Genomic DNA, 20,884 nt, shown 5'->3' on the forward strand with positions numbered 1-20,884 from the left:
GATATATTATCTATCAATTGTTCTAATTTATCATTATTAGTTTTAGTAATGTTAAGTTGTTTATATTCTGGTATAATTTGTTTAATTTCTTTCTAATCTTTCTTAATTTCCTTCTAACAATCTTTTTCTTATCAATAGCTCTAATACCATTTTTATGAGGTGCGGAATTCATCTATTTTAGATAAAGGTTTTAGTATTATATTCCTTCGCTAAGGGTTTTAATCTGGATATTTCTTTAATATTATTTATGATATATTCTAGATATAACATATCTTGGGTTCTTCGGTCCATATATAAATTATTTTCCATTAATGTTCTAGTAGTTTTATATTTTCCATAGCTTCTGTTCAATATTGTAAATATTCGTACTTCATTTTAATCTGAATCTTTTATTTCTAAATAATTTATTTCGAGCTCTGAATATAGATCATGTATTTCTATCTCATACCATTGTTGGTTTAGTATGTCTTCTGGTTCGTCGTCATTAAATATTTTTTCTCATATGATTCTTCTTAATTCAATTATCTTTATACCTTTAAGTATATATAAGATTAGAGTTTCATAACTTTTTATCATTTCTTCATGCATATATGTAGCCATGTTCTTTGTTATGCAGGTTTTTGTTTTCAATTATTCATTCATATCATATTCATAATTGATTAAGATTATATTAGATCATTATGAACTAGATTATCTGTTTATCATGTTCTCCTATCACTACTAGCATCATACTTTAACAGATACTTCCTTATTATCAGCGCCTCAACTTTGTTTACTCCCCTATTACGACTTTCTTCACCTTACTGGTTTCAACATTAGGATGACATAGTATAGAAGTTTTCTCTCTGTTTCCAGTGTGGTAATAAACTAGATATCATGATTCAAATAATTCTAATACATAACTAACATAAACTTATTCAATCATATATGATATATAGGAATACATGAAATTAGTTCTGCATATTTTTTGAACAATATACCTTTGCCTCTTGCTGATCCATGATACCTAAAATATCTGATTGGATTTCAGATTGTTGCTCCATTATCTTTTAAGTATTAGTATCTTAAGTATTTGAGAGGATTTTTTGAAAGCTTGCTTCGTTTATTGAAGGATTACCTCTTATGTTACATATACATTCCTTTATATAGACAATTCTAATCTATACTATTCTTACAATAATGCGCCTTTAGAAGCGTCTACTGTACACTTTACGAATTTTTATACACCATTCTTAATAATGCATCTATAATGCGTCTGCTGTACACTATTTGCTTTTGTCTTTGTCGGCCAAATATGTCTATCTTTGTCTTTGTCCTTTCTTCTTATCTCTTCTTATCCCTTAGTTCCGTCTCTCTCTTCTTTTTCTTTGTCTTTTTATCTTCTTATCTCTTGATCATTCCTGTTGGTCATCTGGAATCACATTATCTTCTCCATTGCATTTTAAACATATGTGGTCAGGATATTTGTGTCCGATTAGCTTACAATATCTACTTAATAGTTCTGGCGAAAGAAATCCTGCCTTTAACGCTTTTGTTGTAGGTCTTTCTTCTGATTTTAATAATGACAAAATCCATTTATGGACTTCATCCATATCTGACTTTCTTAGCTCTCTTAAGTTGGCATAAATCATTAATTGATCTCTGGAATAGTAAGTACATATAGCATTTCCATTCAAATAATTGTTGGCTAGTTCTTGTATTATAGTTGATATACCAATTATTCTTTTATTGGCATAGAAATTGTCTATCTCAATTTTCGGTATTTCTGGTTGTTCTCCAATGACTTCCGGTATTATCATATCTTTGGTCAGGCCTATCTTTATAACTTGAATCGGCAGTTNCTATGTAGTTCGACGTGCAGTGAACCGAGCCACGAGGGTGTTGGAGTACACGATTCAGGAACTTCGGAATTGTGATCAGCCTGAACAAGAAAAGCTCCCCGAGCCATTTCAGGACTATGCTGTTAATCCTGGAGCTGATGCGTACACTGATGTTTTATGCTTGTATAATAATCTTCTTCTGAGCTTCGCGGAATCTGATGAGTTAAGCCTGGCTGTTAGGATAGTATCAGACAGCAAGCAATTTTTGAAGGAATGGCCATTTCGTGATGATCCAGATGACAGCTTGTTGAGGTTCATTTGTTGCATTTTGCCAAATTCTAATGGTTTGGAAGCTGTATTTTCAAAGGGATATCCCCCAGGAGAGGTGGTTGAAGTTCCGCTACACTCAACAATTGGTGATCTAAAGATAGCAGTTGAGTCTGCAATGAGGGACACTTACTGCATTATAGACAATTTGATGATAACAGATATTGCAGGGATGGAGCAACTGGAAGATTATGAAGTGCTCTTTGGCATCGTCCAGTCTGGCTCAGAACTTTGGGTGAGGGGTTTCGGGTTGGATTTGGACAGTGAGTTGAAAAATGAAGGAGGGTCTGATAACTGGACAGTGAACTGTAGGTGTGGTGCTCGGGATGATGATGGTGAAAGGATGGTTTCATGTGATATATGTGAGATATGGCAGCATACTCGGTGCTGTGGCATCGAAGATTCTGAGGTTGTGCCACCATTGTTTGTGTGTGAGGCTTGCTGCACTTCACTTGCACCACCCAGAGCACAGAACAGCTTTGAGTTTGGTCATTATGGGACTGCTGCAGCACTAGTGCCTTGTGCTTCTCACTTTGGCTTGGACCTGATATACTGAACTTTGAGGGGCAGATCACTGATGTCAAGATTTGTATAGACATCAAAAGGATAATCAGTCATTTCATAGTAGCCATATACTTGTGCAGTTTCTCTGTATTCTTTTCTATTGTTACACATGCAACTCGATTCTTTCAAAGACAAACACAATAAGCAATGATGATCCATTTATTCTGCGCGTCCCCCTGCTTCTTTACACTTTTCTTTCAGATCTTATTGTTCATTTATCTGTTTGATGTACATGTATGATGACTACAACAGTTAAAATACTAGCATTGAAAATCTAGTAGTGAATGTTGGATGGCCTATATCTGTGGATCTTCCAGAAAACTTTAGCTGATTCTGATTCGAGTCATATGCTGATGAATCTTGTACTCACTCCGTTTCAAATTGTTTGTTTTACTTTCTTTTTTAGTCTTGTTTCAAAACGAATGCATGTTTTAAACGCCATGCCAAGTCAAAATCAGAGAAACAAATCGAAATGAAAGTAGCGTCTTTTATAATTTTTGATTTGAATGATTCTTTTACTGTTTAAATGACATTCGCTTTTCGAATAAGAATGATGAAGCAATTTCTAGTAATTTAGCAGCTCAAAAACATTTCAGGCAAGTTCAACATTTTCGACGTGCTTAGTAGGCGCTTGGACATGATTTGATTGAAGTTTGTAAAAAAAAAAATTTGAACTTGAAGCTGAAAAGGGATATTTGAAAGTTCTGCTTATTCGAGCACAAATGTTGAAGGCAATAGTAAAGGGAATTATGTTATTCAGTAACTTTTTAGTTAAATTGTGAGAATTTGAACTCTATAGATCATTCTCCGAGTTGATTAACTGAAAATTATGACTAAATTTTAATTGTCGACTCAAAAATTGATCATCCACTTAATTTTTACATTTTGAACCTAGAGTTATCGTTAAAAAAATTCAGTGATTTAGATTGAAATTCCATGTGTTACAATATTCATTGGGTATTACATATAATAAACTTCAAATCTTAGATATGTCTTTCAACATCATCAGTCCGCTACATTTGTTTCTCGATTCCTCATGAGACGCAACACAAGAACCACCCTGTGTCATTTCCATACTCATCAAGCCGAACTATCAGCGATGAATTATGATATTGTCTATTTATCGGATTAAGTTAGCCCAAAGATATTATTAACATGATGTGATGAAATCCACCTAGAATAGAGCTCACACGATTTTTTTTCAAAAATATAGTATTTGGAATACCTCTTTACCTTAGACATAGCTCTCTTTTTTTTCCAACTTCTAATGTGAAATTTTGGGGAACAAGAATGTTGCATATGTGCTATGTAATGGACAAACTATTAAGACACGCAACAACAACAAATCTAGTGTAATCACCCACAGATAGGGTCTGAAGAGGGTAGAGTTAACGCATACCTTAAGGATGTCATTTAAACAGTAAAAGAATCAGTCGAATCAAAAAAGAAAAAAAATACTACTTCCGTTTCAATTTGTTTCTCTGATTTTGACTTGACATGGAGTTTAAGAAAAAGATGCATTCATTTTGAAACAAGACTAAAAAAGAAAGTAAAACAAACAAATTGAAACGGAGTGAGTACAAGATTCATCAGCATATGACTTGAATCAGAATCAGCTAAAGTTTTCTGGAAGATCCACAGATATAGGCCATCCAACATTCACTACTAGATTTTCAATGCTAGCATTTTAACTGTTGTAGTCATCATACAAGTACATCAAACAGAAAATTACAGCGTCTTCTTCATTCATTCTTTCTACCAAACAGATAAATGGACATTAAGTTCTGAAAGAAAAGTGTAAAGAAGCAGGGGGGACGCGCAGAATAAATGAATATCATTGATTATTGTATGTCTTTGAAAGAATCGAGTTACACGTGTAACAAGAGAAAATAATTACAAAGAAACTTCACAAGTGATTGATTATCCATACAATTATTGTCCTCAGTGAATTGCCTCACTCTGCCCCTAAAAGTTCTTATCTTGTCTATTCCTCATTGAGCAGTACAAGGCATTAGTGCTGCAGAGGGACCGTGTGGTTCTAGTAAAGTTCTCCCCTTGAATGCTGTTTATTGAATCGTTTTCATCCTTTTCACTAGGAGGAGGTTGTAAAGTCCGTGGAACCTGAGCAGTGTGTGCAGTGACGTCTTCGTCTAGTGGTTCTTCTACCTGAACAGTGTCAAAGTTGCTGTAAACGTCCTCTTCCATCTGAATACTATCACTGTTGCTGTAAGCTTCTTCTATCTGAACAGTGTCAAAGTTGCTGTACACTTCCTCTTCCATCTGAATACTATCATTGTTGCTGTAAGCTTCTTCCATGAGTATATCACAACAATGGTACACATGTTCCATTGGACTGTCACCTTCTTCTTCTATCTGAACAGTGTCAAAGTTGCTGTAAACGTCCTCTTCCATCTGAATACTATCACTGTTGCTGTAAGCTTCTTCTATCTGAACAGTGTCAAAGTTGCTGTACACTTCCTCTTCCATCTGAATACTATCATTGTTGCTGTAAGCTTCTTCCATGAGTATATCACAACAATGGTACACATGTTCCATTGGACTGTCACCTTCTTCTTCTATCTGAACAGTGTCAAAGTTGCTGTAAGCTTCCTCTTCCATCTGAATACTATCACTGTTGCTGTAAGCTTCTTCTATCTGAGCAGTGTCAAAGTTGCTGTACACTTCCTCTTCCATCTGAATACTATCATTGTTGCTGTAAGCTTCTTCCATGAGTATATCACAACAATGGTACACATCTTCCATTGGACTGTCACCTATTAGCTGTTGGAAAAAATATTAAGCATTAAAACAAGTAAGTAATTTCAAACACAAATCATTAAGCAAGCCATTACCTTTTTCACATAGTATAGTCGGCCATTTACTATTATACATTTCTGCATACTGGCATGCACGGCAGACTCCTCATCCTTGTATTCAATGGTAATTTCTCCACTGCTCGTGAAAAACACGGACACTATATCACCATATGTTGCAAACATGGTGAATATATCCCTTTTTGTGTGTATAGGGTATATATACCCAATTATCTACGATTAAAGATATCATTCAAGTGTTAGAGTTAAAAGAAAAAACAAAGTTAAAGAGCAACCATTAACCGAAGTAGACAGAAAGATATGCCTAAAGACAAAAGGATGCAAGTTTACATGTTCAATAGCACTCTTTCAAGGAGCAACTTCTCAACTCTCACTAAGACATGCTCATATTTTATTTTCATGAAGTACAATAGATCACTTATAACCAATGCAATACAACATGAGGGAAACAACTAACACAAACTCATCTTTATTCAAAAACACAAGTTATTATGGAAATGCACAACCCTCATTAATTCACATCATGAAGTCAAGTATGCCATATCACACACAATGCACAGAAGAAAGCTGCTGATACATTGTCCAGAGTCCCTGCCATTGAATTGGCTGCCTTAACATATCCTTATTGAAACCTTGCCATTCCCTTCCTCCTACACCCACTAACTCTCCAATCCTAGATATTACTAAGCCCCTTTTTTCCCAGCTCCACTCAAGATTCTTCAGCGTGGGATGATTTTAAAAGGTTGCAAGGCTGTCCTTCAATGGCTCATCCAATGGGATGATGGTATTCCAGTTGAGCATGCCAATTGGAAGATGTCAAAACTAAATTTCTAACATTCCTTCCTTGAATGTAAGGAAGTTTTTCAAGAATCCAGATAGAATATACAACAGAAATGGGAAAACGCAGGAATGAAAGGAGTTCTAACTATACAAAAACAATCTTTATACAGGAAAAAAATCTAAGAAAAAATGATACCTTGATAAAATTATTATTATTCATCTTGTATCTTCTGGACTTTGGATTTTGGGAGAGTCTTGATTCTCCTTTTTGATCCAAGAACTTCTTATTCTTTCTCTTTCTCTTTCTTTTTTTTCTTTTTTTCTGCGTGCGTTTTTTTGAATTAGAGCGGGATACTAATTTATAGTAATTTTCAGAGTAATAATAATAATAATAATAATAATAATAATAATAGTAATAATATTTCATTCTATCCTATTTTATGTAAGGTAGTTTGACTCAGCACGAAGTTTAAGAAAAAATGAAGATTTTTAAAACTTGTGATCCAAAATGAATGGTAGAAATTTGTATGAATTTAAATCATTTCATTAAGGATAAAATAGACATTTTATAATTAAATTATTATTTAATATAAAAATGTGTCATTCTTTTTTAAACTTACTAAAAAGAAAAGTAAATCACATAAATTGGGATAGAGAGAGTAATTATTATTATTATTATTAAATAAACAAATAGTTATATTTTATTATTAAATAAATAACCAACTGAAACACGCGAGCTGTTGTAAAGAGCCATAAATTTAGTGGTTCTTTTGAGTTTTTGTGGTTAATGGGTTTTGGGAGTTCATTGGTTCTTTTGAGTTTTGGGGTTTATGGGTTTTGTGAATTTATTGGTTTTTTGAGAATTTTGAGTTTTGGGATATTTTTGGTTCATTGAGTTTTGGGGTTTATGGGTTTTGGGAATTTTATTGGTTCGTTTGAGTTTTAGCGTTTATGGGTTCTGGGAATTTTTTCGTTTGAGTTTTGGGGTTTATGGGTTTAAGGAATCTGTGAGTTTTTTCAAATTTTTTTTGAGTGCTAAGTGAAAATGATTACAGAGAAGAAGAAGGGAGTATCGAGTTTCTATGAGTTTCATAGTTTTCTTGATCCGGGATGTCCGATTACGCCCATGGGCCCGTTTCGTGATAATATTCGGTATTTCTTCAGGAATGCGCTGAGGTTGAGAGTATACAGTTGAAGGAATGCCAATTTGGTGTACGTTTTTGGTTCATAAGAGTAAAGGTGTGCTGATTCCTCTTTACACCATTGAAGAGAATGTGAAGAGCTCTGTTAGAACTTTCTGTGATCACTGTCGATGTGCTGGTAAGTGTTGAATTTGAATACCCTTTTGGCTGTTTTATCGATTTTTGAAGTTGGGTTTTGGAAATTTAGTGGTTCTTTTGAGTTTTTGGGGTTAATGGATTTTGGGGATTTGTCGGTTCTTTTGAGATTTTTGAGTTTTGAGAATTCAATGGTTCTTTTGAGTTTTGGGGTTTATGGGATTTGGGAATCATTTTGGTTCGTCTGAGTTTTGGGGTTTATGGGTTTAAGGAATCTGTGAAATTTTGGTTTTCAGGTTGGAGTCATCATCTTGTTTCGAAGAGGAAGTACCATTTGATTATACCAGCTGATAGTGAATGGAAAAATCATCTTGATGATGGTGTTTTTGATGATCAAACTCACATTTTGCATGGTTTAATTCATTCTAATGGATTTGGGCATTTGATTTCACTTAATGGAATTGAGGGTGGATCGAAATATCTCTGTGGCCGTGAAGTAATGGATCTCTGGGATCGTATTTGCACGAGTTTTCGAGCTCGGTAATGAACATTTCTCTATGATTTTAAGATGTCTGATTCTGTTTTGAATGTATTAGTTCAGTTCTTGAAATATGTTCATCTGTTTCTCTTAACAGGAAAATCACTGTTGAAGATGTATCCAGGAAGTATATGATGGATTTGCGCTTGTTGTATGGGGTTGCTTACGGGCATACATGGTTTGGCCGGTGGGGTTACAAGTTTAGCCATGGAAGTTTTGGGATAATGGAACAAACTATGAAGAAGCTATTGAAATGCTAAGCTCAATTGAGATTGATCAGGTGATTGATGATTTCAGATGCATCAGTAGATCCAATGTTATGAAGCAGGTGCTTCTTTGTTATAGAGGTTTGAGCAACACTCCTTTGATCACGGTCCGTCACCTCTTCAGGTTCATCCTTGCTGTCAAGTCCTGCAATTCAGTTAAGGAGAAGCCAAATGTTGCTGCTCCTGTTGTACGAGCCTGTTCTTCACAATACTTGATGAGAAATGCTGCATCAAACAAGCCTGTGGGGTAGGAAAAATCGGTGAGGTATAGGAAGTTTTCAAATGTTGCAGCATCTCTTGACAGTAGATGGCCAGTGAGGAGACTTGAGTTCACTGCAGATGTGATTGTTGAGGCGTTGAGAGAAAAGAGAGAAGCAATCAGATTTGGGAGTTGTGGGATGAGTAGGCAAGAGGCACGGGATGCTGTTCTTCTCCACATTGGCGAAACAGGATTGATTGATTATGTGGTAAATCAATGAATAATGTGATTATTGGAGGCTATGTAGTTCATCGTGCAGTGAACCGAGCCACGAGGGTGTTGGAGTACACGATTCAGGAACTTCAGAATTGTGATCAGCCTGAACAAGAAAAGCTCCCTCAGGCATTTCAGGACTATGATGTTAATCCTGGAACTGATGCGTACACTGATGTTTTATGCTTGTATAATAATCTTCTTTTGAGCTTTGCACAGTCTGATGAGTTAAGCCTTGCTGTTAGGATAGTATTGGATAACAAGCAATTTTTGAAGGAATGGCCATTTAGTGATGATCCAGATGACAGCTTGTTGAGGTTCATTTGTTGCATTTTGCCAAATTCTAATGGTTTGGAAGCTGTATTTACAAAGGGATATCCCCCAGGAGAGGTGGTTGAAGTTCCGCTACACTCAACAATTGGTGATCTAAAGATAGCAGTTGAGTCTGCAATGAGGGACACTTACAATTTGATGATAACAGATATTGCAGGGATGGAGCAACTGGAAGATTATGAAGTGTAATTCTGATCGTAGGAAAGTTATTTGATAATCTACTTTGTGCAAAATCCAACGTCAATCATAAGCATAGGATAAGAGCACAGCACTTCTCTTCCGACCAAGTGGTTGGGCTTTGAATAAGGAAAGTGGGAAAATCCAGTGTTGGCTGCTGGTGAAGTGTAGTTTATCAATTCATTACAAGAAAATCAATGTGTGGGGCTTTACTGATATAAAGGGAGGGGCAAATATCATGTTTAAACAAGAACAATTCTTTTTTTTTTCATCTCATGTTAAGACATTCTAAACTCTCAAGTCTCTACATACAGTTAACTAATCAGTATTTCTTCACTTTGCCTATATGTTATAACTGTTAATTTTTTGCTTTGTTTTGAGTATCAAAATACTCACTTCACCTATATTTGTGTTTTTAGAAACTTGAATATATGTTTATTTGTCCCCTCCCCCCNCCCCCCCCCCCCCCCCCTCCCTTAAAGATAATAATTGTATATATGTTACTGGTATACATATATATTTGTATATCTGGCAAGCGAGATTGGGAGTATATCTGGCAAGCGAGATTGGGAGAGGCGACTGAGAGAGGGCAGAGAGACGAATTATATTTATATAATTATAATTTTTATTTGTATATGTATAAGAGAGGCAAGAGGCGAGAGAGAGGCTTTTTGAGAAGCTTATAAATTTTCTATCATGTCAAACCTTGCAAGTGATTCATGAATCCGACACATGAAATAAGTTAAGCAATGCTTTCGAGTTGTTCGCACCAATCATCATCAGCCTAAATCTGCGGTCGTTGAAGCTAACCAACACATAACGCCTCCTAAACATCCAGGTATGTTGTTCTAACAGTGTCCTCCCTATAACCCCGTTTCTTACTTTTAATTCCCCGCCCTTTTCTCTCAACCCCTTCTTCCATGAAATTTCAGTTTTGCCCCGCCTTGACAAGTTCCCATATGCGTTTGAAGTTGCCCACAAAACCACCCGAATCCCTTCAACCAAACAGGTAGATGATGCCATCTAAGTGGCAGTGATCAGAAATTGACTTTTATCTTCTTTTCTTTTACAATTATTATTATTACTAGTTAAGCACGTGTATATTACACGTTTAAGTTATTAAAAAAAGGTAAATTATTAAAATTTAATCGGGTACATATTCAAAATGTTTAAATGGATTTATAAGACAAATATTTGAAGTATTTAAACTTTTTATTAGTTTATTAAGAATATAATATTTTTAAAAATATCTAATAGAATTTTAAACGATGTAACACATAATTATATTGAAAATTGCTCAAAGTGGTAATAATGAGGTGACTTATTTAGTAGATAAATCTTTATATGTTGGTGTATATTGTATCCTACTATTTAAATTACTTTTATCATGATTAAAACTATTGTCGCCAATATGACATAAGGGTCAACAATGCATTTTAAAATATATCTTGATTGCACATAACCCATCATATATGCAGTTGCGGACCCAGAATTTTCGTTCAAGGGGTTCGAAAAATAAAAGTATAAACGTGTATATATAAGCCAACAAAATAAAATTTCAAGAAAGTAGTAGTATATAGTTTTAGTGGCGGACCCTTGAATTTTTTTGGGTTTAAAACCACACTTTTAGCATGTTTTATAAAATAAAAAACAAAAAAAAAACGTGAAAAACGGAATTGAAACCTTAAAAAAAAAATGAAAATGAAAAGAAAAAAATAAAACGCTAATGCAGGGATTCGAACCCTCAACATGAGGCTTAATATTCAGGGAACCTGCCACTGGGCCATCTCTTTATCCTTGTCATTGAGGGGGTTCAAAATATATATATCCACATAAATACAGAAAATTACCTTATATATACAGGGTAATTTTTTGCCGAGGGGACCCGAACCCCCTGGATCCCATGTGGGTCCGCCCCTGCATATATGCATACGATGCCAACAATAACATTTACAGAAAGCAAAATGATAAATCCTTCTTACAAATACTTATCATATCCTAATAATTGCGATTGAACCTAAAAAAGCTCTATTAAATTTATGTGTCAAACTGTTAATCCAAAGACAATATAATTTATACATTCTTATTATAAAATCTCTAGATCTTATTAAAATGAGAATTTAGAATCAAAACATAAGGACAAAAACGAGGGAATGAATGTACGTAGTCACGATTGTAATAGGGTGTACACTAATTTATCCAAAGAGTAAAGTTGTATGGACTAACAAATGTCCTTGGTATACTCCTATTAAAATCTATAGTATATATAAAACTTTTCGAATGAAGTTCACCTTTTTCCTCATTGTATATGAAACTTCAGATGTTGTCCAAAAGAATATTGCATTATAATTAAAGTGTGAATTACAATGAATAGCAAAAGAAAATAGATATTAGTATTGTATTACACAAATAAAAAAAAGTTATTTAGATGATGGTATCGACAAAACTCTCAAAGCAGATAGTGTCCTATTACAATTTACAATATGTAAGACAAAAAAAAAATAACTCTTCCCTAAATAAAGAATGAGAATTAACCAAACTATTACGGCATATTCTGTCTAAATGATGAAACCAACTTTACCATCTTGTAAAATAATTGGATGGATAGTTGTCATTTACCTTAGAGTAATTTGGTTGTCATATGAAATTTAGTTTTTCAACTTCCTTTATCCATTTTAGAAATAGGAGTGGTATTTATACTATTTTATTGTAGTTCAATTGGAGAAGTCTAAAGGTTAGACTAATTTTAAATGTCCCACATTCATTGTGTGGTGTGCATTGAATTTCATCTCTTAGAATTCTTCATGCTTAAAAAAAAGAGGTAAAAATATTTTGAGTAAAGTACGGGTCATTCTCATTCACATATCTTACTTAATTCCATCGTCATTAAATAATTTAATGCACATTGAATACTTTTAAAACTGACTCCATCTATATATAATTAGTTATTAGATTATATATTTGGTTTTGTAAAAAAAGATAAATAGAAATAGTATTTTGAAGGGTAAAAAGGTATTTCAACTTTTCATTTTGATGTTCCCACTTTTAGTATAATATGATGATATGATATAATAATCTCACTGAAGCTTTGTTCATTACTCCCTCCGTCCACTTTGAATTGTCATGGTTTCCTTTTTTAGAATCAAACTATAAAAACTTTGACTAACATTTTACGATATATTTTTTCATTATATTGACATGCAAAAAATTGCAATTTATAGTATTTTTCGTATAGTTTTTGAATATCTAATTTTTTTTGTTTAAAATGTCGAATTAATATATTGGACACCCGCCCATATCATTGAGTAGATAAATTTAAAACATCATATTATTATTTTAAGTTGTATGTTTGAGTTATGAAAATAATTAATGTTGAGTTGTTGACTATGAAGAAAATGTTCTTGTCCCATCAAAAGCATTAAATATCTTTTTGTACTTTTTTGGTTTGCCTCGATGCCTTATTTTAAGTTCTATATTTGGCTCTAACAATAATAATCTTATTATGCATTGACATATATACATTCATTATAGTAAGAAACTGATGATAAATTTATACATGAAAATGGAGCAATAATATATGAATATGATAATTATTTTTATTATTTGTCTGCAAAAGAGCACTCTTCCCTCCCAAAACACACCTCTCTTCAAAGGAGACATAATTGACGCCTCTTCGCCAGTCGTCACTTACTCTTTCCTAATAAAGGGTTAAAAAATACACCGCTTCAAAAGAGTGATAATTGGGCCTCTGGCCTCTCCAAACGTCACTTGCTCTTTCCTAATGCAGTCTCACAATTTGTTTTGCCACAGCAACAAATTTGTAGAAATAGAAAAAATACACTGTGAAGAACCCAAACTTTCACGTTTAAATTAAAATAAGTAAGACTAGAGAAACATGATTATACAGTAAATCTCATGGTTATATTGTGTTGGGGCTATAAATCTTCTAAAAGGCCTGTGACTGTGTTCCTCACAGATTTATACATCATAATCCTTTAGATTCAAGAGCAGAATACAAAAAAAAGAAGTAATTTCTTATCTATAAAGTGAGAAAATATGTTTATACGCACTCCATCTGTTCAGATTTTAATCAAAATGAGATGAGTGATATTTTATCAGATTACTTTTCTCCTTATTTTATAAGATTTCTAAGTTGACTAACTTTGTTTACAGCACAAGTGGCGGTTTGCTCCAAAAATTCCTCTCCAATATAAAGGCCCTGCACACGAGTGTTCATCGAAGATTTACTCACTAAAAATTTCATGTAAAACAAGAAATGAAAATTCCAAAGGCTCTTTGGATCTCTGAAAATTTTGAGAATCAAAGTCCATGGTTTAAATCGCTGTTTGGTTTGCTTTCATTTCCAGTGAAATAGAAGCCTGAATTGTTGACACCCGATTTTTACCCTCCCCGATAAGAATTAATTCACGAGTTTCTCAATATCCAAACGATTTAGAATAATTAGTTTTATAAAATTCAAATATTCCTCGAGGTTACTTTAAGTAATTCTAGTCGATTTTATAATTATATGTGTAATTAGTGTTTCTTAAATATTCAAAAACTGTCCCTAAAAAGATTTTAATTTTGATAAGTACTTTATCAAATTAGTTTAGTCTAAATTGTGGTTATAATTTCAATTTATTTAGTTTTATAATTAAATTGACTATTTTATTTCGTTAAGATCAAAAAGCTTATAAATTAATTATATTAATTCGTCTTATTTTGTTGTTAGCTGAATTCGCCAATCTAATTCGATTAGGCTAAAATTTCAACTTGAATTGGTTAGCATTGTAATTCAATAGTATTGGGTAATTGCAAATATAACCAATTCTCATCTTAGCCTCCAATTCTTTTAAGATCCAAATTTGGGCCATTCTATCAATCTCAATTCGTACCCAGTAGCCCACAACCCCAATTCTTTCCTCCAATTTCCAGCAACAACAACCCAGCCCACTTTTTTGACCCCTGACCCGACCCATGCCTTGTTCCAAAAAGAAGACCCAGAAGTGAGAAAAACAATTCCCATCAGCAACACTGTAAGGGTGGCAACAAAACCGGGAGGTACCGGTACCGGTTCCGGATAGTACCGGTTCGATCCGGTATTGTACCGGTCCGGGAGGGGTAACGGGACGGAAATCGGGATTTACCGGTCCGTCCCGGTTCCGTTCCGGTTCGTTCATTTTTTATTTTATTTTTTAATCGTAAATTTTAAATTATAGCCATTGGGCAATGGGTTTTGGGCCCCACCAACGGCTCTTTCACCCCCATACTCCCCTTTACACCTCCCTACCCCCCAAACTTTTTTTAATACCCCAACCTTCTTAAAACTACATTTTCATCCTTTTTTTTAAACTATAAATACCCCTAATCTTTCATTCTTTTCACTCACAAAAATATCTTCTACTCTCTCTACTCTCTAGTCTCTACTCTCTACTCTCTAAATTCTCTTATTCTCGTTAAAATTACGAATTTGATCTTTGGAAATTGGAGCTTCAAAATTCAACTTTCAATTTTCGCCTTCCGGTCATACACGTCTACTTTTTTAAGTAGACGTTTGGTACATTCGTTCCAACTCACTTTTCATTTAGTTATTTATTTGTTTACATTTAATTATTTATTTTGTGAGTAATTAATCTCTAGTCTCTACTTATTTAGTTGTTTATTTGTTTAAAACTTTGCTAATCATTTTCGTATTATATATAATTTGCTCACTTTTTATATTTTGAATATGGATTTTGGAAAAAACATTATTGAAAAGGGTAAAACAACCATAGTTAATTCGTTCACTAATTTATCTAGCTCAAAATCCAAGAAAAATAAAAAAACCGGTAGTACTTCTCAATCTAAAACTAAAAAAACTTCTCAATTAAGAATAAATACGGATGATTATACGCATGTTGATGAAACTGTTTTTAATATTGATAGTAATAGTGGATTAGATCCTTATCATGAACATTTACAAAGAAGATTTGGTAATTTTGAAGAGGAATTACCTGAAGATGATGAACATGATGTTAATGATTATGTTGATAGTTTTGATAATAATGTTGATGAATATGATGATGATGAAACTGAGCCACCGTCGGCTACTAGTCCCCCTCCCAATCCCTCTTCCCCGGCTCCCGCTCCCTTTCGTTGTCCTGCTCCCATTCCCCCCGTGCATCCTAGGACTAAGGTAGAACGCGCTAAAAAATCAGTTGTGTGGCAATTTATGACTCAGAATGAAGATAAAACACAAGCTATTTGTAATAAATGTAAACATAGAATGAATCATAAAACTGTAGGAAAACAGGGTGGGACGGGACATTTGAGTAATCATTTAATGTCATGTTGTAAAAATGAATTTTTGCATGCTAAAGCTGTAGCCGAAGCTAAAAAAAATGGTACCACCCTTCCTGAAAATGTAGGAGTAGATGGCTCTAATATGGTCCAAACACAATTAAATCCTTCTAATGTTTCTGGTTCTAGTATACAACGGTCATATAGTAGAGAAAAAGATCTTGAAGAATTAGCTAAAATGATTGTTGTTATGGGTTTGCCATTTAGTTTTGCTGAAAATCCCGGTTTTATTCATTATATTCAAATTGTGTATAATCCACATTTTAAAGGTTTTACTAGAAATACAATTAAAAAGGCTATCTTTGATTATCAAGCTCAACATTTTCAATATCTTCGTTGTTTATTTTATTATAACAATTGTAAAATAGCTATTACTTCTGATATGGGCCGTAGTGTAAATGGTAATGATTATTTCACAATTACTGCGCATTGGATTGATGAAAATTGGACTTTGCAAAAAAGAATTTTAGGTTATAAATGTTGTGAAATGCATAAAACCGGTAGTTATATAGCTCAAACAATTATAGATGTTTTGCAAAACTATGGAATTTGTGATAAAATAAGTAGTGTCACATTAGATAATGCTTCTAATAATAGTAATGCTGTTGAAATACTAAAACCGTCTCTTTGCCCTATTTATATTGATGGTTTTCATATTAGGTGTGCTGCACACATATATAATTTGATTGTTAGAGATGGTATAGCAATATATGATGATGGTTGCACAAAAGTTGAAACTGCATGTCATTTTATTTTTAAATGTCAAGTTAAGTCTAGACGTAGAGATTTTGAAAATCGTTGTCGTGAATTTAATCTTCCACCTAGAAAAATTCCAAAATCAGTGTGTACAAGATGGAATTCTTTATTTGAAATGCTTGAAGTTGCTTATGAATATAGGAAACCTTTACAAATGGTTTGGAATGCTCATAATTCAAATATGACATATAGACTTGATGATAATGATTGGAATGACATAAAAGAACTTATAGAATTCTTAAAAGTTTTTTATTTAACTACAAAAAAAATATCTGCACTTTATTATCCAACTATTTGCTCTGTTTTACCTAATATTTGTGCTATTTCTAGTAAATTTTATAAATTCAAAAATAAACCAAGATTTGAACAATCTGTTAAGAAAATGATTGAAAAATTTAAAAAATATTTTATTCCTATTCCTCAAATTTATTTAACTGCTTGTTTGTTAAACCCACATTACAAAGATGAAGGTGCATCACGAATGGTTGATAAAATATATTTTAATTTGGGTATTGATAGTGAAGATGATGAAACACCTAGTTGTCAAAATGTTAAAGATAGTATAAAAATTGAAGCTAGAAAATTGTATGACTTATATAATTCTAATATAATGAATGTAGTACGTAATGAAGAGCCTCAAAGTTCTAGGAGTAGATATAATAATGAAGATGATATTGATGATATGATAGATTCTTATATTGAACTTTCTCATAATGATAGAAATGATTTTGATGCATATATTAATCAAAATACAGAAGCTACTACTATTGATCTTCTAGAATGGTGGAGCAATCGTGGCCAGGGATTTCCAAAACTTCAACCGGTTGCTCGAGATGTGTTAGCTATTCAAGCATCTTCAGTAGCTTCGGAAGGTGCTTTTAGTGCAGCAAGATTTCAAATTGGAGAGCATAGATATTCATTAGCAGCAGATAGCTTGGAGATATCGGTACTATTTAGAGATTGGATTAATGGCGAGAGAAGGAGTTATGGTCGTCCACCTTTACCGACCAAATTTGAAAATGACGTTGATGAAATAATGCAAGATTTTAGTGACGACGACATTGATGCAATGGAGGAACTAGCTAATCAACCAATTCCAGATCATGTTATTAGAGAAATGTTAAATGATTTAAAAAAAGATTTCCTAGGTAGCATGAACTATTAAATTTAAATGTCTATTAGTATGAGTATAATAATTCGAGGTCTAATTCAAACAGAACCCTTCCTAGAAGGTGGCTGTGTAGATTAGATTTTTTAATACTCTACTAATATTTTGTAATTTAACTTGTATTATTTAATTAATATTAATAAAAGTATAGGCTATTCGCCTTAATTTTTTTTTTATTGTCTTGAATTTAAATTTTCAAACTTTTAAAGGGTGAAATTTAAACTTTTATAGTTTTAAAGTTTGAATTTAAATTTTCAAAGTTTTAAGTGTGGAATTTAAACTTTTATAGTTTTATAGTTTTAAAGTTTGAATTTAAATTTTCAAACTTTTAAGTGTGAAATTTAAACTTTTATAGTTTTATAGTTTTAAAGTTTGAATTTAAATTTTCAAACTTTTAAAGTGTAAAATTTAAAATTTTATACTTTTAAAGTTTGAAAGTTTGTATTTATAACTTTAAAAGTATAAAATTTTAACTTTAAAATTATAAAAGTTTTAATATTTTTATAGTAATGTTCCTAATTTTTTAATTTTAATATTTTTAAAAAAAATATAGTCGTTGGGACCCAGTTTCCGGTCAGGTCAGGTCCGGTCCGGGACGGGACTTGATATTTTTTCCCAGAATTACCGGATCCGGTTCGTCCCGGTTCCGGCCCGTTGTGGCCGGCTCCGTTCTGGTTCCGGTCCTGTAGTCCCGGTTTCGGTTCCGTTGCCACCCATAAGCAACAACAATACACGGCGTGAACAGCGACCAGACGGAGATACACAACGCCATGCACGAAAAAGCAATAGCTTTATCCACGTCGTCTTCCTTACCAACTCGTACAACAGTACGCGCGCGTAGCTTTGCACCAGAGGAGGCTGTAATTTTCGTCCTTGCTCATGTGGATTGAAGCCACGTAGCATAGAAAGGATGAGGAATCCAAATCAACCGTCTATCTCCCCTTTCTCTTCTAGAATGAGTTGAAAATTTTAGAGAAAAGGTGCCTCACCGGAATGGTGAAAGATTTTTGAGTTTGAATTCGAAATGGGCCTTATTCTCATTCGGTTTTTCCAGCCCTTTTCCTCCCAACCAAACCCTAATTTTCCCCCTATAATTACCTCATCCTCTCCACTGTGAAAGAGGGTTAGAAATTTTGGGTTTAGACAAAAGAGTTGGAAAAAAGAAACGTTGGAAGGGAAAATAGAATTTACAGAGATAATAGTCTCAAGACTTAAAATCGTATAAGAAATACATCTAAGAAACATTTCTTTTTTCTTGTTTCGTGGGTTGCTGGGATTCGCAAGGACTCTCCAAGCTCTTCTGTGGTCGGAAAGCTCGTCCTTTCTCGTTCTCGTCCCAGTTCGCTGCTCGTATAGCTTCTCATTCCGTTGTTAAGTCTTATTCAGTATTTAAGTTTAGTTTACTGTTTAGCTGCTGATTTAGCTCAATGCCTTGTTGCTGGTTTTAGTGTGCTTGTATTGGTTTTCAAGGGCTGTTTATTTATGATTCGAATGTCGTATTTTATTGTTTCGAATGCCAAGATTTTATTTTCCTAGTTGAATACCTTGCCCTTGCTAAGTTTATATTTTGTCTGAGTGTCATCATTTGACTGTTGTCTTTTGCTCATGTGTATATTAGGTGGATATGAAACTCACCTGTGACAGTTTAGCCAAGTTTCTTGTTTTGTTTAGCCTTGAGTTTTTCTCTAAATTTCTGTTTATGTATACCTCTACTAAGGTTGTTGGTTTGGGTCATTTTCTTTTCCTCTCCTCTAATAGATTCCTGTTAATCGAATTTTATTTTAGAAAGATCATGGCCTACTGTTTGAACTCTTGATTCATTCTTTTTAAATGACCGTTCTCATTAAGATAGCTAGAATCGGCATGAGTATATTTTTCTTTCTTTAAAGCTATTTGGAAGCAACTCTTTCTCTTTACAGGACAGTGCGTTTGCTTGAATTAAAACATGATTTTGAGTTGATTTTTTTTTTTTTGAAAAAAAGAAGTTTCAAGTTGTTGATTCATGTCCAAATTAGTTACAGCTTCATTTTAGATACATACTTCTAGATCGATTTCTTCAAACCTTAAGCTTTTGTATTGCTTCTTTTATTTAGATTAAGGTTAGTTTTGGTATCCTTTTGTCTCCTAATTGTTTTTGTTGCGCTTAAAGTGTGAAGTTGCAATTTCTTCTAAATTTCGTATATGTGATGGTTAGGATTGTGACATTATTGCAATGAAGCTTTAGACGTGTCATGTGACAAATCATATTCCTTGTGTTAGTATTTTTCTTGTGTGTATGTCCAGTTTAGTCTTGAGTATATGTAGTTTGTTTTTCCTATGTGATTCCTGCCTCATTGATGTTATATTTGTAGTGTATTGTGCATGTTACAGTGAGATAAGTTTGGCATGGGTTAGGAGGCTGATTTACCCTAATTAATTACGGTATTGATTTGATAATAAACTTTCCTATCCTTGTCTTAATCCGAAGATTTTTAACTTGTTTTTGGTTTATTGTTTGTCTTAATCATTTACTTGGTGTTGTTATTCGGTAATGTTAGGCTTTGCGATAAAATTTGTTTATCCATGCCCCCTTTGTGTTTGCAAACATGTTGAGTTGATTAATGACAAGGCCTTGTTGACACCCAATTTTGGACATCCACAATATAGGTTAATCATCGAGTTTCTTCAATTTTAAACGTTTTAAAATAATTAGTTTTACAATTTTAAAAAAAAAAAAATCAAATCAAAAAATAGTTTGCAAGTTATTTTAAATAGTTTTGTCACTTTTTTATAATCTTTAGATAATATATATGTTTTACATAATTACATATATAATTAGTATATTTTATGAATATTCGAAAATTGTCTCAAAAAGATTTTAGTTTTACTTAAATATTTGGTTAATTAGTTTAGTTATATAATAGTTTATATTTTTGAAATAATTAGTTTATAATCAAGTCGATTATCTTATTTCGTTAAGATTAAGAAGCTTATTAATTAATTTATATTAATTCTTTTTTCTTTTTTTTTTGCCGAATAACCAATTAAGCTCAATTTGGTTACATTCCTAAATACAATTGGCTATAATTGTAAGCAAATGGGCCAAATTCTCAACTCCAATCCAAACTCTTTTCTCACCTAACCTTTAAACCCACTTAAAAGACCTTTTTGGGCCAAATTCAACCCTTTTTCCAGCAACCCAACAACAATTCAGCAATTTTCATACCAATTCCAATGAACTCCCAGCCCAAAAA

The 20,884-nt window shown here is 33.2% G+C and overlaps 2 protein-coding genes, 1 long non-coding RNA gene and 1 pseudogene across 7 annotated transcripts in view; 3 read left to right on the forward strand and 1 right to left on the reverse strand.

Annotated features, from left to right (window-relative positions):
- The window catches only part of LOC125845341 (putative late blight resistance protein homolog R1A-10), a 700,072-nt gene that overhangs the window by 414,702 nt on the left and 264,486 nt on the right, over positions 1-20,884 (forward strand). The gene's annotated exons all lie outside the window — the stretch shown is intronic.
- Positions 1-20,884, reverse strand: part of LOC125845392 (uncharacterized) — a 332,594-nt gene that overhangs the window by 269,445 nt on the left and 42,265 nt on the right. The gene's annotated exons all lie outside the window — the stretch shown is intronic.
- On the forward strand, positions 7,367-8,975 carry LOC125845363 (PHD finger protein MALE MEIOCYTE DEATH 1-like; annotated as a pseudogene).
- LOC125845376 (PHD finger protein MALE MEIOCYTE DEATH 1-like) lies at positions 8,882-9,589 on the forward strand. The gene has a single exon (XM_049524876.1). The coding sequence runs from the start codon at positions 8,882-8,884 to the stop codon at positions 9,398-9,400; it is 519 nt and encodes a 172-aa protein (XP_049380833.1). The 3' UTR covers positions 9,401-9,589.

Source organism: Solanum stenotomum, chromosome 11 (genome assembly GCF_019186545.1).
Source record: "Solanum stenotomum isolate F172 chromosome 11, ASM1918654v1, whole genome shotgun sequence".
NCBI lineage: Eukaryota > Viridiplantae > Streptophyta > Magnoliopsida > Solanales > Solanaceae > Solanum > Solanum stenotomum.

Coding starts and splice junctions, on each gene's coding strand:
- LOC125845376 (XM_049524876.1), top strand. CDS start 8,882: ATGAATAATGTGATTATTGGAGGCTATGTAGTTCATCGTGCAGTGAAC.